The 12114-nt window shown below is 44.3% G+C and overlaps 1 protein-coding gene across 1 annotated transcript; it reads right to left on the bottom strand.

The window, feature by feature from the left end:
- Positions 1 to 1048: 1048 nt before the first annotated feature.
- LOC136549895 (bZIP transcription factor TRAB1-like) lies at positions 1049 to 4577 on the bottom strand. Its single transcript, XM_066541324.1, has 4 exons — positions 3449 to 4577; positions 3059 to 3130; positions 2397 to 2426; positions 1049 to 1679 (listed from the first exon to the last, which is right to left on the bottom strand). Exons 1-4 carry the CDS (start codon positions 4352 to 4354, stop codon positions 1602 to 1604), a joined length of 1086 nt encoding a protein of 361 aa, XP_066397421.1. The 5' UTR covers positions 4355 to 4577; the 3' UTR covers positions 1049 to 1601.
- Between the last annotated feature and the right edge of the window lie 7537 nt (positions 4578 to 12114).

Raw genomic sequence — 12114 nt, 5'->3', positions numbered from 1 at the left:
TTACAAAGTATATCTTCCAGGAAGGAAAGTCGTTTGTGAGGGACTAATTACTTTTTGAGCAACCTTATTTATTCTAATCATTGCCACTTTTGTAAAAGTTTTGAAACTAGCACTTAACAAACAAATTGGCCTAAATTATTGTATTAGGGTTTCTTATTGACACTTTGGGAGTAAAATTAGTAATTCCAAAATTGAGTCTAAACAAGTTTGTTTTCCATTAAGAAAGTCATAAAACATTGCCATCAAATAAACTTTTATAACCTCCCAGAACACTTGATAAATTTGTCAGAAAATAATCGGGTCCTAGTGGTTTTATCACGTTCCATTTGGAAAATGGCTACCTTCACTTCATTTTCGGTAAACATGTTTGCAAAAAAATCATTCTCTAAGACAGAGACTTGTGGACTATCTTCCAACATTTTAAAACCATTCGTTTCTGTAGGTCCCAATAAATTTTGATAGTAAGTTGTTGTATGTTCCTTTAACTCCTATTCCTCTTTTAACTCTATCATCACCTTCCAACTGAAAAATAGAGTTTTGCCATGCTTGCCATTTGCAATAGGTTGGAAATACTTTGTATTGTTGTCCCATCTAACAAGTCTTCAGATTTGGAGCGTTGAAACAATGCAATATCTTCTTCCCTGAACATATGGTAGATCCTGTCTTGTCAAAATAAAGGAAAATTCTGCTTTCTTATCTAAAGCATCAACCAAACTTGTAATAACCTCTTTCTCTCATCTAATTTTGCCTTTTCATTTCTTGCCCAACCTCTCAAGTACTAACGCAAACATTGTATTTTGCATTGCCATCTTTGCATCGAGTTGGACCCTCCTGTCTCCTCATTCCAAACACATGGCACTTTTTCATAGAACCCTTCCCATGCTAACCAACACAATACAAATGTAAACAACTATTGGTTACTACGATGAGCAGCAGTTCAAGAATCTAGTAAGAAGAGGTGTATGGTCGAAAATATAAAATATCCCTATCTAAAGCTTGCACCATTGCTAATGGGAAATTTTACTCCCAATATGTACTTAGTAAGACTCTATCCAACTTTTTAATGTTGGTATTTAGAAGTTCTTGTGAGTATATTTGCTAAGTAATACAAAATAACGGATTCCGATTTCACCATTACACACAACTACACAAGCAGCAGCAGGACAGTTTGCATACTACAGCTCTATAGCCATCAGATATACAGTCTTCAAGCCGGGCTGCATCCTGAACGCTGCCATGCTTGGATCCCATCAATCTACTTACACCCAGTCACCGATCTTTTAAAATCATCCAAGAATCTCTATACGATGTTCTGGCAAGATGCAAACCTAGGCAACTCTACACAAGCTCTGGAGGATGGCTAAAGCCGACTCTTGCGGCCGGCTTCACTCCATTTGGTACCCTACTAACATAATCTACATGTCAGTTTTCGATTCCACCACTATGGTACTGATGTACTACATAAGCGGCAGAAGGGAGCTAACAGTACAATCATTCCGACTATGTTCATCGCTAGTCTATAGGAGAGAAATTATGTACAGATCCCAAGCGCCACTGCAGGTATGCAGCAACTGCAAGTCATCGGCTGTTCCAGACAATCATCACCAAGGGCCAGTCAATGTTCTTCGCAAGCACAGCCGTTTCTTCTGTCCAAATGGATCCTTCAACATTTCTGGTGCCTGTCGGGCAAAATTTGCAAACATCATTACCAAATGTAAAAACAGGTGGGTCATTATGAAAAATTAGAATTATATGTGCTGGTAGCAATGTTGTATATTTGTAAACTGCTCCAAATATCTGACAGTAAAATATTTTAGAAGGAGGTAAAAGGAAAACTCCAAAAACCAAATAGTCCAGTTAATTACTATTGGTCGGTTAGTCGAGCTAGCTATCCATCCTCTCATCTCATGGAGCCCTCATAATATTGAGATAACACACATGTATCAAAGCCAGCTGTCTTAAAAGCCTAATTCGATTTTTTTTCTTTGGATAAGGAAAATTATACTTTGTTGAGTAACAGACAATCATAATCGATATGAACTCGGGCTGAGTAGGGTACAAGGGTAATGTAGTATATTTGAAGTTAAGTTGAACTAAATGTGCGGAATAGAAAGAAACTCTGCAAGTGTGAGTCCCTAACTGAATCCTACAACCAATTTTTTTTGGTGATTGGTTGCTCAGCTAGCAACTCACAACGCGAGACTAATGGAGTATATTCGAATAATATGGATTTTTCTTCATGCCATTCTTTCATCTTTGGTTATTTTTGGCAAAGTAATAGAAGAAGTAGTATGCTTACAGGCTGAATATTACTCTGCCAAAGTTTTAGCAAACCAGAAAGAGCGTCAAGATAATATACAGGGGTCAAACACAGGAAATTTGGCATTAACAGTTACCTCGTTTTTCTGCATTTCCATAATCTCTGCCTGCATTATGAAGAAATGAATGATCAGTACTATGAAGACATCCAAAGAACAGAGTCTGAGATGTAAGAATGTGTGCCTATTCTTAGAAGTGTTTAGCATAACCTATGAACGCAGTATCACTACACCTACATGTTCCGTGCACAGGTTCATATAAATTGGAAGTGCACAGGTTCGGTGCACCATAACACATGAACACTGTACTATAGGTCTATAGCTGTCATGCTGAAAAGTACAGGAGCGTAGTAGACAGTGAATGATTCACTACTGATGACGGCAACATGGGGCATGCTGAAACTACCCATTTCATAATGACTTAAAGTGACCTTGGTTCGCTGCCAAACATCGGCACACCTAATCTTGGATAAACAAGCTATGGCTGCCACAGAAAATGTGGCGTTTAAATTAAAGCCACACTTATTGCAAAGTTTAGCGAGAAAATGAGTCTATGACTAGCGTGACTGGATGCTAAGAAGTGTGACACACCAAGTTGGCGTAAACAGCTGTCTTAAAAAACTGAGGCATGATTAACATGTACGAGTAGCATGGTAATGCTCCTCGAGAGGCAATGCACTAAAGAGTGAGCAAATCTAGCACCTGCACCTGTAGTGTTCAGAGAAAATTAGAAAAGGCACCTGTTTCCTCTCCAGTTCCTGATTCTGCTCCTTGAGTTTCTGAACTTCAGCTTCTAACTCCATTGTATAAGCCTATGCAGTAAAATAAGAAAGTTTTACTGAAACAGGAAAGTCGAAATAGTGTTTTTCAGCCAAGTTTCGGACCAGCGAACGGGGCCATTGTCTGCTTTAAAGAGACACACAGTAAGTAGAAAGCTCAGGTTGCCTGTACAATGACTCTGATTACAATCGCAATTGCTATAGTTCAACACGTCATGCCTCAAGAAGCACACTCAGTTAATTTGGATAAAATTTTCGTAACATCTTATTCTCGGCCCAACAAGATTGAAGTCTTTCACTAACAAATAGCTTGATTAAGACATGCACGAATTCAGTACAAAAGGTTGAGACCTGTTTGCGCGCTCGGGACCTCGCGGCGGACTCCCTGTTCTTGATCATCCTCCTCTGCCGCCTCTGCACCACTTTCTCCACGCCGCCTCCATGCCTTCTCCCCCGAATCATCCCTTCGAACGAAAAAGGCAGCGGCTCCGTTGGCGACGACAGGTCGCTGTACCCCTTCCCGCCAGAATCAAGCTGCTGATTCACCGCTGTTTGCACAGCCATGGCGCTGCCTCCCATGCCTGCCGCCGCCCTGGGCGGTATCAGTGCCAGATCTCCCATGCCGACCGGTGCAAACCCCAGCGCTGCCGCAGCTGCGGCGTCGTCGGCACCCGGTAAATTCCCGAAAAAGGCGGAGCTTTTTGGGGCAACAGGTACCGGCCGCGGCGGCATCATGGTCATGGGTGGTGGCGCTGGAGGAGCTGGAGCGGGGTTCTCCCTGACCACGCCAGCTCTGACGAAGAACTCCTCCAGAGTCATCTCCCCGAGCGTCGACTGGCGGTGGTGCTGTTGGTGTCCGCCGCCGTCCGCCCCCTGCGCCTGCGGAGGCTCGTCGCGCACGAGGTTGCGCCACACCTCATCGACCGTCTTGGCGCTGAGCGTGCGGGGCAGTGTGAGCGACGATCCCTGCCGCTGCAGCGGCGTGGACGGCATCCCCGCGCCCGCTCCTGCGGCAGAGGCGGAGGCCATGGCCTGGGTCTCCTCCGCGGTCCAGATGCTCCGGAGCAGCTCGTCCATGTTCATGGAGCCGAAATCCTTGGGGACGCCACCGCCGGCGGCGGCCCCGCCGCCGAGAGCGCTCTGGAATTCGTCGAACGTCAACAAGTAGACTGACCCCTGCCTCGCCAACGGCGCCCCCTCGTCCACCACCACCACCGGCCGGCGCTGCGACGACGACCCGCAGTTCTTGAACTCCATCCCCTCCCTCCTCCTCCTCCTTCGCCTCTCGTCGGAAAAGGCACGAGGACTAGCTAGCTAGCTTGGTGCTGATGAGTGGGTAGAGTTCCGTGACCTGAGGCTGCGAATGATGCAGCAGAAGAAGGCGGCGCAGGGGATCCAGGGTCTTGGGGGTCGCAGTGGAGCGGGGCGGGGAGTGCTCCGTCGGGTGGTTAGGACGTGGCGCGCTCACAGGTCGTGGCCTCCCAGCACGCGACCGAGCAGCCAACCATACGTCGCCACGTGGTAACCTTGCCTCCGTCAATTGTTGGGATGGTAGCATACTGGCAAAAATATCCTCGAGCCCGGGAGGAGCTGGTGCTGGGTTGCTGCCATGTAGGGCCTCTGTCGGCTTATCTGTTAGTGGGAACCGGTGTCAGTTCTTCGGTGCCCTGATCGGAACAGAGTGGTAGGTTTCCCTTCAAGTATGATAGGTACAGTTTTGAAAAGAAATGCAGTGCTTAATCAGCATATCTCACTATAATTTTGAAGAAGGTTTTTTTGCGAATAAATTTGAAAAAGGTTATAAAAATCAATTGTGGAACTACAACACTGTTCGCTTATTTTATAATCCATACTTTTTAACTTATTTTTTTTCAGCTGAAACAGTATTTTTTTCTCACAACAAATAAGTTGAAATAGTGTTTTGATTTGTTTTTTCAGCGAAACGAACGGAGCCTACGAGGAAGAGGAAAGAAAATCAATTCCAGAGCCCCGAGGCTCACTCGGCTAGAATGAGTGTTCTAGTTCTAGATTCATCGTTCATCTGCCGTAACCATGCAACGTGGCCGATACCACTCACAAAAGAGGTATCCTGCAACTCTCCTAATCGGTCCTGTTCACTTTGCTGATAAAACAAGCTAAAACACTATTTTTGAATAATTTGTTGTGAGAGAAAACACTGTTCCAACTAAAAAAACCTAAAAATTACAGATTATAAGAGAAACGAACAGGGCCATCGCATTCACAGGAGATGCTGCAAACTCTCTCCTACGCCGCTGTGCGCTTTGACACACCGCCAAATGAGGACTAGTTTTCCGCTCGAGCTAGTCAAATGGATAAGCACAGGAGTGGAGCTACAGTAAATTAGAGAGGAGTGAGTTCATCTCTATGGGTGCAAGGATATATAATACGAGGATGCAAATATAGTGAAATTTTCATTTCTATTGTTTTTCTATTTTCGTGTGGGTGCGGCCGCGCACAGTCATGACTATAGCTTCACCCCAAGCTTATAGGAATAGCTAAGATTAGGGATTAGTGCCTTGACCTAAACTAATGGGCCAGTGATGCTGCAAATCAATCTTCCATAGCATGGACAAGAGCCTCTAGAAATTCTGGCTCTGTATGCCAGGACTTATTACTGCTGCAGCTGATTTATAGAGCGAATTTGTTGTATGAGAAAAATATTATTCTATGGTTAAAAAATAGGACTTATTCGGCTTATAAGCTCAAGCGAACAAAGCCTCTGTCCATTGAGGGTGTTCGACTTCAAAAATAAGTGGCTACAGCTGCTGTAGGCGCTTATTATTCTCTCAAAGTACTGTAGCTGCCATACTTGCTACATTGTTCTCTCTCAGATTAGTCTCATGCAAGAAATCTTCCCTGATACACCATTAAACATGACAGCTGAAATACTAGAGTTGAAAATCAGCCTCGTACAAGCAATCCATCTATCAGGAAAACCTTTATGCTCTATTATCTTAATCAACTCATGTTTAACCCCGTCAAAGGCTTTTTCAAAATTCAATTTAAAAATAATGGTCTCTCCTAGATTGATGACAAAGGTGCAGATATTCCAGGGACCAGGCTACTTTATTATGTAGAACAAATGCGAGAAGAACAAAATAAATGTAAGGAAAATAGACTCTAGGTCTATTTACTTTGGATTTTGGTGTTTGATGACCAATACAATTAAATTGGACTAATGAATTTACAAGTAATTGTTTTTGTAGGTTCAATAGGGTGCAAGACGTGACTTGGACGAAGGCGACATGATGATCCCACGATCAACACCATAAGCAAGACCCTAGAAGCACAAGAGAAGACCAAAGACATCAAGCCAAGTCTAAGCACGAAGATGGAAACCAAGCCGAACACAAGATCCGGAAGAAATGAGCTTAGCAGAGGTGATGGGACGCGGCCCTAATAAGGACCGGATGCGTCCGATCAATTGCTCGGCAACACCGGGCGTTGACAGCTGTGACCGGACGCTCCGGTGACACTGTTCATCATCATGGAAATGTTTTCAGAGTGATCGGACGCAGCAGACTGGACGACTGGACACACGAAGTGCAACGTCCGATCGAGTTCAGAGAGGTTCCAGAACAGCGCCAGCGTGGCGCGTCCGATCGACAATGACCGAACTCGGCCCAGAGTCCGATCAACGTGCGTGTTCCAACGGTCAGGACGACCAAACACATCCGGTCAGGACGACAGCACCGTCCGGTCAGTAGCAGAAAGGTGGGTTTCGTCCCCAACGGCTATTTTCTCAGTGGGGCTTATAAATAGACCCCCCAACCAGCCATTTGAGAAAAGTGGAGCTGAGAAAACATACCAAGGGTGTTAATACACCTTTTAGTGATCTCCACTTGCATAGTGCATAGTGATTCATTAGGTGATTAGCGTAGGTGCTTTGCGAAGTGTTTAGATTGATTAGACAACCACTTATGCGCTTGCCCTAGGTTTAGGCCTAGTGTTTAGGGAGGTTTGCATACCTCTTACCACTCGGTGCTTGCGCGCACCATTATTGTACATTGGATGGGCTTGTAGTCTTATGAGATCACACCAACCGTGTTTATGGTGTGGCCGCCACCTTGTACCAGAGGGAACAAGGCCTGTGGCGTTTCGACCAGAAGCTTGATAGTGAAGACGGCGGGGAGCGGTCCAGAAGAGGCTTGCCGGAAGACACACCGAAGACCCACTTGTGCGTGGGGAAGGCCCGGAGCTATCCACGGAGTTACCCGACTAGGAGCTTGGCCCTTGCGAAGGGCTCCAACGAGGACTAGGGGAAAGCTTGCGCGCTTCTTGATACCTCGGTAAAAATACCAGAGTCATCGACGGAAGTTTACATATCTCTACCTTACTCTTTAGCTTCCACATTTACATTATTTGCATAACTCCTTTTGCGGTAGAGATAGCAACACACTAGCAAAACCGTAGTTACACATTTAGATAATTTATCTTTTTGTATAGGTTTTGCTAAGGTTAGAAAAAGAGGTCATAGTTTAGAGTTAGAGTTTTAAGTTACCTAATTCACCCCCCTCTTAGACGTCATAGTCCACTTTTCAATTAGTATCAGAGTCGGTTGGCTCAATTTGGACCTTTAGCTTCACCGCTGTTGAGCCGACACTATTAAGAGTGGTTGGGATAGATACCTCTAGGCCTCCGCACTTTGACGGCACTAACTTCCTCTACTATAGAGCTAGAATGGCTTGTCACCTTGAGACGGTAGATTTTGGTGTTTGGAGAGTCACTTGTGACGGGATGAAATCCATTAAGAATCCCAATAAACCCATAAAGAGTGAAGAAAAAGAAATTCATTTCAATGCTAGAGCTAAAAATTACTTGTTTAAATCTTTTAGCATGGATGTGTTTAACCAAGTGTTCACTTTAAATACGGCACATGAAATTTGGTTGAAACTCCAAGAGCTCTATGATGGCACAACTAATGTCCATGAGCAAAAATATTGTCTAGCTAAACAAAATTATGATTCTTTTAAAATGGATGATGATAAGCTTGTTCGTGATATGTATTCATGTTTGAATCTAATTATCAATGAGCTCCATTCAATAGGATTAACGAAGCTAGATGATACGGACATCGTGAAGAAGATCATCTCCGTGCTACCACAAAAGAAATATGCAAGCATCATCACCATCCTTCACAACATGGAGGACTTGAGCATCATGACCCCGGCCATAGTCATTTACAAGATAGTGGCATTTGAAATGTCATGCAAGATTGGTCAAGAAGAAGCATCTTGTCGGTGCAGAAAATGACCAACTAGTGAATATTTATAGTTTTGCTGTACGTTGTGATCAGAGGTGACCTAGCACTCAATGACACAGGATTTATACTGGTTCAGGCAACGTGCCCTACATCTAGTCAGGGTCAGTCGGTGACTTTATTCCTGAGCCTAGGTGCTCGAAGTTTGCAGTGGGGTTACTGATGTAGACTAGGCCTGATCTTCCGAAAGGTACGATAGCATTGATTGGCGGAGACTCGATGTTCACGATCTAGGCTTCGAACCAAGATTGATTCAGACCCCCGCAACCATTACACCACTGCTCCGTTGGTTATCAACCACGCGAACGCGATTGACCTCGCCGAGAAGGCTTTTCTGCAAGCGAATCGAGAACACAAGCAAGAACGGGATGAACACAATTTAAAATTGCAAATAAATATGAGGCTTATGATAATGAGAAGGGGTTCAAGTATTTATTCAAAAAGACTAATCGCCATAGGTGAACAAGATCAAGAACTGGGGCCCTGGTTCACAGCAAGCGACCTTGGCGGCGATAGTTGCAGCAAAACGATGTCTGTTTCACGAGGAAATCAAGAACTAAACAAAACCCAACCCCTAAGGAGAGCAACAGCTAGTATTTATAGAGTCTTGGGCATCACCCCCTGGACGCGCCCCCTAATGGGCCCAAACATGATACACGGTCCAATGGACCAAAAGACGGTGTCGCAGCACCCTGATAGATTCTGGATGCAGACTTGATTCGACGATTCCCGTTGATTTTGAAGGCCTTTTGACGTGAAACCAATTGGGTTGGTTTCCTTATCCAATTAGCTTTCCATCCATATGTGGATCGTCGAAAACAGAGTCCGGATGCGTCCTGGGTGACCAGTTTAAGGCAGACTGGTCCTAGAGCCCGAACCGGACTCGAACTTGAGTTGGACTCGGCTTCCATCATGAAAAAGATGAATTGGACGCCCATGCTGGACGTCCTCCTCTACTTGGCTTGTATGCGATGAAGTAGTGATGTCCTCATCATCCTCCCTTTCTTGAATTGAAGTCGTCCTCGTTTCCTTGGCCGCTGCCTTCGGTTTTTCCTGACATGGTTAGTAGAAAGAAAAAGATAACACAAATAGTATTATCCCTACCAACTACTTAGGTTGTGGACAAGGAAAAATAAGGCACTCAACTCTTAAGCATCTTACCATGGTCTTACAAGTGTTCTTACCAAAGCAATAGGCGGTGCAATCGGTCGGTGACTGTGATACCGTTGTAGCTTGAGTGTAACAGTTGCAAGACGAACCTATACTTGGTTAGAAGAAAGTAGAGCTTGGACAGACACAATATAGTAGCAAGGAATAACAAAATTTGCAACTGAATAGCAAAGCTGAATAAGTATTCCAAGTACTTGTCTTAGTTGCTGGCCTACTCACGTTCTAAGTACCAGATGTATCAAGTGATATAGACAGCAAGAATATGATTAGGAAAAAGGTAGAAATCAGCACACACAAATACAGCTCAAATGACGCTCTCTATGTGCTCCTCTAGATATTGTTCCTCTTTTGTCCCTCTCTTTTTTTCTATTTTTAGGCTGTCGTTGTTTTTTTTGAGAAATTTCAACTTTTTTATTTTATTTTTTTGATATTTTTCTTTACTTAGGAGCACAAAAGAAGTAACCATAGAAAATATGAGCTCAAACAAATGTAAGACGTGGCCTGTGGAATTTTTAGAAAACTGGATGAAAATCGATAAAAACCTTGTGACCACAAAACGAGGATCTTATGACCACTTTTTGACCAATCTAAAAATTCTGAACCTCAGTAAAGTGGGGGATGGATGGATCCGAAATTTTTTTCTGACGATTTGCATATATGGAACATCGAAAACAGAGTTCGTATGCGAAAACTAGACCAATTTTAAGAACAGACTCTGAATTAGAGGACAAAACAGGAATAATATGCGCAAAATTGATCACGACAGTAAGGATTTGATGAAAACAATGAAGACAAGTGTAACAAGTAAGATGGCGTGGACTAGGGTTTGATGAATATAAAAGAATCACAACAATACTTGAAGGTGTTCACGGATTATGATGAAAAACAAGGGGAAAACACAAACTGGACTTAAAAAACGATCTAAAACCAGCAATAAGAACTTGACCTAGGGCACAAACTCAACAACGCAAATCAGAGATGAACTTGCACGGCACAATGAGGCTATATGATAGGGAATATGTGACGATATATTTTTTTAGCTTTTTTGTGGAATGTAGGTAATGCAAAAACAGTAATAATCTAAAGGGGAAATGAAGTTATACCTAACGGGCAACAAGGTCTCTGATACCACTTGATGTAGACTAGGCCTAATCTTCCGAAAGGTATGATAGCGTCGATTGATGGAGACTCGACATTCATGATCTAGGTTTCGAACCAAGATTGATTCGGACCCCCGCAACCGTTACACCACTGCTCCGTTGGTTATCAACCATGCGAACGCGATTGACCTCGTCGAGAAGGCTTTTCTGCAAGTGAATCGAGAACACAAGCAAGAACAGGATGAACGCAATCTGAAATTGCAAATAAATATGAGGCTTATGATAATGAGAAGGGGTTCAAGTCTTTATTCAAAAGGACTAATCGCCACAGGCGAAGAAGATCAAGAACTGGGGCCCTGGTTCACAGCAAGCGGCCTTTGCGACGACAGTTGTAGCAAAACGATGTCTGTTTCACGAGGAAATCAAGAACTAAACAAAATCCAACCCCTAAGAAGAGCGACAGCTGGTATTTATAGAGTCTTGAGCGTCACCCCCCTGGACGCACCCCCTAATGGGCCCAAACATGATACACGTTCCAACAGACCAAAAGACGGTGTCGCAGCACCCTAACAGATTCTAGACGCAGACTTGATTCGACGATTCCCATTGATTCTAAAGGCCTTTTGATGTAAGACCAAGTGGGTTGGTTTCCTTATCCAATTAGCTTTCCATCCATATGTGGATCGTCAAAAATGGAGTCCGGATGCATCCTAGGTGACCAGTTTAAGGCAGACTGGTCCTGGAGCCCGAACCGGACTCGAACTTGAGTTGGACTCGGCTTCCACCACGAAAAAGATGAATTGGACGCCCATGCGGGACGTCCTCCTCTACTTGGCTTGTATGCGATGAAGTAGTGATGTCCTCATCAGTTACAAACGAGAAAAAGAAAGAAGGGGTGTACAAGAGGTCCGGTCGGCTCCGGTTGGAAGGGCCAAGAGCGACAGGAGCTACGCTATGAACTAAGTGTTCAAGCATGTGCTTGGGGTACGAACCCGACGGTTCTGTGGTTATGAGCTAGTGAACTTGATCAGTGCTTGTTGTCCTCAAGAAGGGCTCCCTTTGTTGGAGGAAGCGCACCCCCTTTTATAAATGTAGGGGGTGGCTATACAAGTGAGAGGGTGAGGGTATGTATGATGCTGAGCCTTGTTGCCCACACCGACGAGTACAAGATAGTGGTAGGCGCCTACAACATAGTTGCTATCACTGTAGATTATCAGATGCACACGGAAGGTCATGCTACCTTTTTTAGGGATGGTGGACGTCGGTACCTGCAAATACTGTTTGATGTCTAGAGGCATGTGAGGAGTCTCGCTATGTTCACCCAGTACGGTAAATCTTGGTGCCTATACCGCTATCAACACCTAGAGGCACGTGGGGGGGGGGGCTTACCATATGAGAGTTTTAGCGGCCCCTACAATACTATAGAGGGAGATGTCGGTGCCTACAATACTGTTTATGTTAGGGTG

Source organism: Miscanthus floridulus, chromosome 4 (assembly GCF_019320115.1).
Source record: "Miscanthus floridulus cultivar M001 chromosome 4, ASM1932011v1, whole genome shotgun sequence".
NCBI classification, from domain to species: Eukaryota; Viridiplantae; Streptophyta; class Magnoliopsida; order Poales; family Poaceae; genus Miscanthus; species Miscanthus floridulus.
Note: the sequence above shows the minus strand (reverse complement) of the source record. Positions and strands in the feature narration are given on the sequence as shown.

Coding starts and splice junctions, on each gene's coding strand:
- LOC136549895 (XM_066541324.1), bottom strand. CDS start 4,354: ATGGAGTTCAAGAACTGCGGGTCGTCGTCGCAGCGCCGGCCGGTGGTG. Junction 3,131..3,448: donor GGTCCCGAGCGCGCAAACAG/GTCTCAACCTTT, acceptor TTTACTGCATAG/GCTTATACAATGGAGTTAGA. Junction 1,680..2,396: donor TGGAAATGCAGAAAAACGAG/GTAACTGTTAAT, acceptor TTTGCCCGACAG/GCACCAGAAATGTTGAAGGA.